This window comes from Morone saxatilis, unplaced genomic scaffold (genome assembly GCF_004916995.1).
Source record: "Morone saxatilis isolate NCDOM2014 unplaced genomic scaffold, NCSU_SB_2.0 Contig11, whole genome shotgun sequence".
Classification (NCBI taxonomy): domain Eukaryota; kingdom Metazoa; phylum Chordata; class Actinopteri; family Moronidae; genus Morone; species Morone saxatilis.
The window spans coordinates 15,283,061-15,286,678 of NW_023339663.1; the positions used below are offsets into that span (position 1 = coordinate 15,283,061).

General features: G+C 39.6%; 1 protein-coding gene across 1 annotated transcript in view; it reads left to right on the forward strand.

The window, feature by feature from the left end:
- Positions 1-3,618, forward strand: part of aldh1a2 (aldehyde dehydrogenase 1 family, member A2) — a 23,983-nt gene that overhangs the window by 16,486 nt on the left and 3,879 nt on the right. The window contains exons 8-9 of the mRNA XM_035652011.1: positions 1,930-2,032; positions 3,198-3,382. Coding sequence (XP_035507904.1) covers positions 1,930-2,032; positions 3,198-3,382 — 288 coding nt within the window. The remainder of the gene's footprint in view (positions 1-1,929; positions 2,033-3,197; positions 3,383-3,618) is intronic.

Consider the following 3,618-nt stretch of genomic DNA (forward strand, 5'->3'; position numbering starts at 1 on the left):
CACACACACACACAGTGACACACCCAATCAGTGTGTATGCGCCAGCTTGCATAAATGCACCTTCTAACACAAACATCTTCTTTGTTTTATCATCTCGTCTTGATTGAACATTTCCTTTGTGAATGGCCAAGGTTTTTTTTTTTTTTTTTTACTAGTTTTCCTGTTGTTTCATGTGATCTGGAGTCAATTACTGAGAGAATGAGCCAGTGCTGTAAGAGACTGCTGATGCCCAGACAGTGAGTCACCGCACTGTAGTAGCAGTGGTGGGGGATACTGGCGACCACAGCATCTTCTCACAGGGTGGAAGGTGGTGCTGTAGCTACAGGTGGATTTTAGGACCACAGATCATCTTCATACTCACTCACATGTGGCTGTGACTCCACACGGAGGAGTCTCACAGCCCAGCGTGTTTCCTTTACCCCTGAATAAACACACGCTAACCTCCCCTTAGTCAGCCTCTTTGTGTTTCTGATCAAAGACAGACAAAACACATCAGAAACAAGCAGCCAAGCCAAGTATTGTGTTGTTTTTATCCAGCTTTGGTACCAGCCACAGCACAGGGGTTGATTTTGTTCTATTGTTTCTATTATATCTCAGACACTAGAGAAGAAAGCGATAGAAGATGAGTATTTTCCATGTTTGAGGTGGAGTTTTTTTAGTTAGACACTGAGAGGGTATTTTTCCACTTTATCCCGTCACCTCTCTCGGAAAATAAAACAGGCTGTGTGAGTAACAGGAAGATGAATACTTGTTTAGGGTGTAGAGTTGTGATGGAGATGTGTGGGGTTTCTCAGGCTTGTTATCTAGTTGTTATCTAAAGTAAATACAATATGTCACAACATGGGAAAAATAACACTTAAAGCAGCCAATTCATCAACATTTGACATCAGAGAAATACTTTTCAATATCCTGAATCACCTGATTATGAAAGATTTTTTTTATGGCCACATCTTTATCCTGGCTACCATACTCTATCAATCTTGAAGGAGTAGTTAGAGCTTTTGGAAATATGTGCATTTGCTTTCTTTTCAAGAGTTAGCTGATAAGATTGATGCCTCTCTTACATTAAATATCAAACCAGCAGCTTTTTAAATTTTAGCATTTAGCAGTTTAGCTCAGCATAAAGACTGGAAACAGCTAGCCTGGCTCTCTCAGAAATTAAGAAATTCTGCCATCCAGCACCTCTAAAGCTCACTGATTACCCATAATCCCCCATTAAACCACAACGTGTCATATTTACATGGCTATTAGTTAGCTATTTCCAGTCTGTGTGCTAACCAACTGTTGGCTCCAACTACATTACATATCTGGTGTAGAGTGATATCAATCCTCTCATCTAACTCTTGGAAAGAACAACAGTACAAAAATAGATTCAAGGATCAAAAAATTGAATCAGAAAATGGTCAATAAAAAAATTAAAGAGTTGAGAGAAACTTTTAAAAACACTGCTATGGTCCCTTAAAATGAGTCACATACATATGATATTCCTTTTACTGACCTTATCATGCAAAGCTGATCTTTTATTTATTAGTCTTCATTTGGTTTATGTGATATTGTCACTCTTGATAAGGAGTAAAGTAGAAACTGGGATGATAAGAAGATAATGAAAAACCACAGCAAATTCCTTGTCGTCTTCCGTATTGACACACCAGATTACAGGACACCACCCACACACCTTGTGGTTACTTCTTCCTGTCCTCCATTAGACATCAGATCACATTTTTATTTTCCTGTTGCTGTCTCCAAAAACCTGTAATAGATATTCATTCTGTGTGTTTGCAATACTCATGTTTCAGCTGGCCTACCGGTGCATTCCCTGTTTGGAGCTAACCAACCTCTTTAAGCTATTTAATCGTTCCAGCTGATTTACTGATCTGGCTGTGGGCCTGCATCTCTGTGAGTGAACCCCAGATCTGTTTCCTTTGGTAGGTCGGCAAGCTGATCCAAGAAGCAGCTGGGAAGAGTAACCTGAAGAGAGTGACGCTGGAGCTGGGAGGAAAGAACCCCAACATCATCTTTGCAGATGCTGATTGTAAGTTTTCAAGTAATGTTTTATTCAGTGCTCCATTTACCTGTCACCCTCACTAGGTGGTCTGTCACTATCACTGTTTTGTTTAGATATGTGTGCCATTCTCAGGACCTTCAATCTGTGGATAAACACACACGGACTAAGAATCTTAAAATGCTCAAAAGCTTTGTAGTGCTATGAAAACCTGTGGATGGATGGGTTTCATATAAATTCTAAGTGGCTCACCAAACTGGGGGTGCCAAGGCTTTCAAATGCTTTCAGCAGCCGTGAGAGGGGCTCCCTAAGGTCTGTAAATCAGGAGAATGGACCCTGACTCAGTCGGGTGCTTCAGCCGAGACCCATAAATCATGGGGGTCCGTTAACCCTTCGTGCGCAACAGCAGGGTCCTGTCTCTCAGGTGTCAGGTATCAGATTTGCACAGGATAGTGGCAATAAATATTGGGGCAAATGTTATAAAACAATATACTACACACATTACTTTTTTTAAAACCTAGTGAAGTTTTTGTGCGTAGATGTGATGATGAGTTTGTGTTAATGTTAAAATCGGACTTATTTCACTTTCAAGTAAGAATTAATATTTCTTATTTATTAATTTATTAATGAACAAACAAATTGTTTATCTACATTCTCAAATGTTTTTCACCACCTATCACCTCAGAAAATAGTTAAATACAGTAGGCTAGGATGGACCTATCCTATTCATTCCTATTCTATTTCACAGTAGACGGACAGTTTACGCTGGAGGCAGGTTTATAACTAATAATTATATTGTTTATTGTTGACTGTTGTCAGCCACACTGTACATACAGGTAGGACTAACACTTTAACTGTTTGACACAACTCAAAGGTGTAACGAATCATAGACGTGTGTGCGCTACGTGCATGAACCACGTATCAGGATGATATTGAAACAAAAATATAACAGGAAAGGGAAAACTTTTTTTCTACAACATTTCAGCGATCTCACAGTTTAAGGTTTGACATTTAAAATGTTGTAGTATTTCAAGAGTATTATATGTTTTTAAATTCATTTATTTCATTTAAAAAATATATTTCACAGATTTTGCGCGTACCACTAGAGGGAGCTTGCATACCATCAGTGGCACATAAATAGTTTTAGAACCAGTGATCTAGCTATTGATTAACTAAAATCTCTTTTTTTCCCCAGTGGATATGGCTGTAGAACAGGCCCACCAGGGGGTGTTTTTCAACGCAGGCCAGTGCTGTACGTCAGGTTCTCGCATCTATGTGGAGGAGCCCATATATGATGAGTTTGTTCGGAGGAGCGTAGAGAGAGCCAAGAGGAGGATAGTCGGCAGCCCCTTTGATCCCACTACTGAGCAGGGTCCACAGGTGAGGTCAACAGATCTGTAGCTTACTGAAAACTTCAGCTACTCTTTCATTTGAGCAAAAGTTCTATTCTCTTTTTATTACTTACTGTATCCTCCCTTCTCTTTCATTTTCAAAATGTTTGTTTCGTTAATTGTCTTCTTTGTCCTGAGCTCTCATATAATGTCTGTCCTCCTCCTCCTCCAAATTTGGCCCTGACAAATTTGTCACTGCAGTTGATCAGTTTATTGGACCACTAC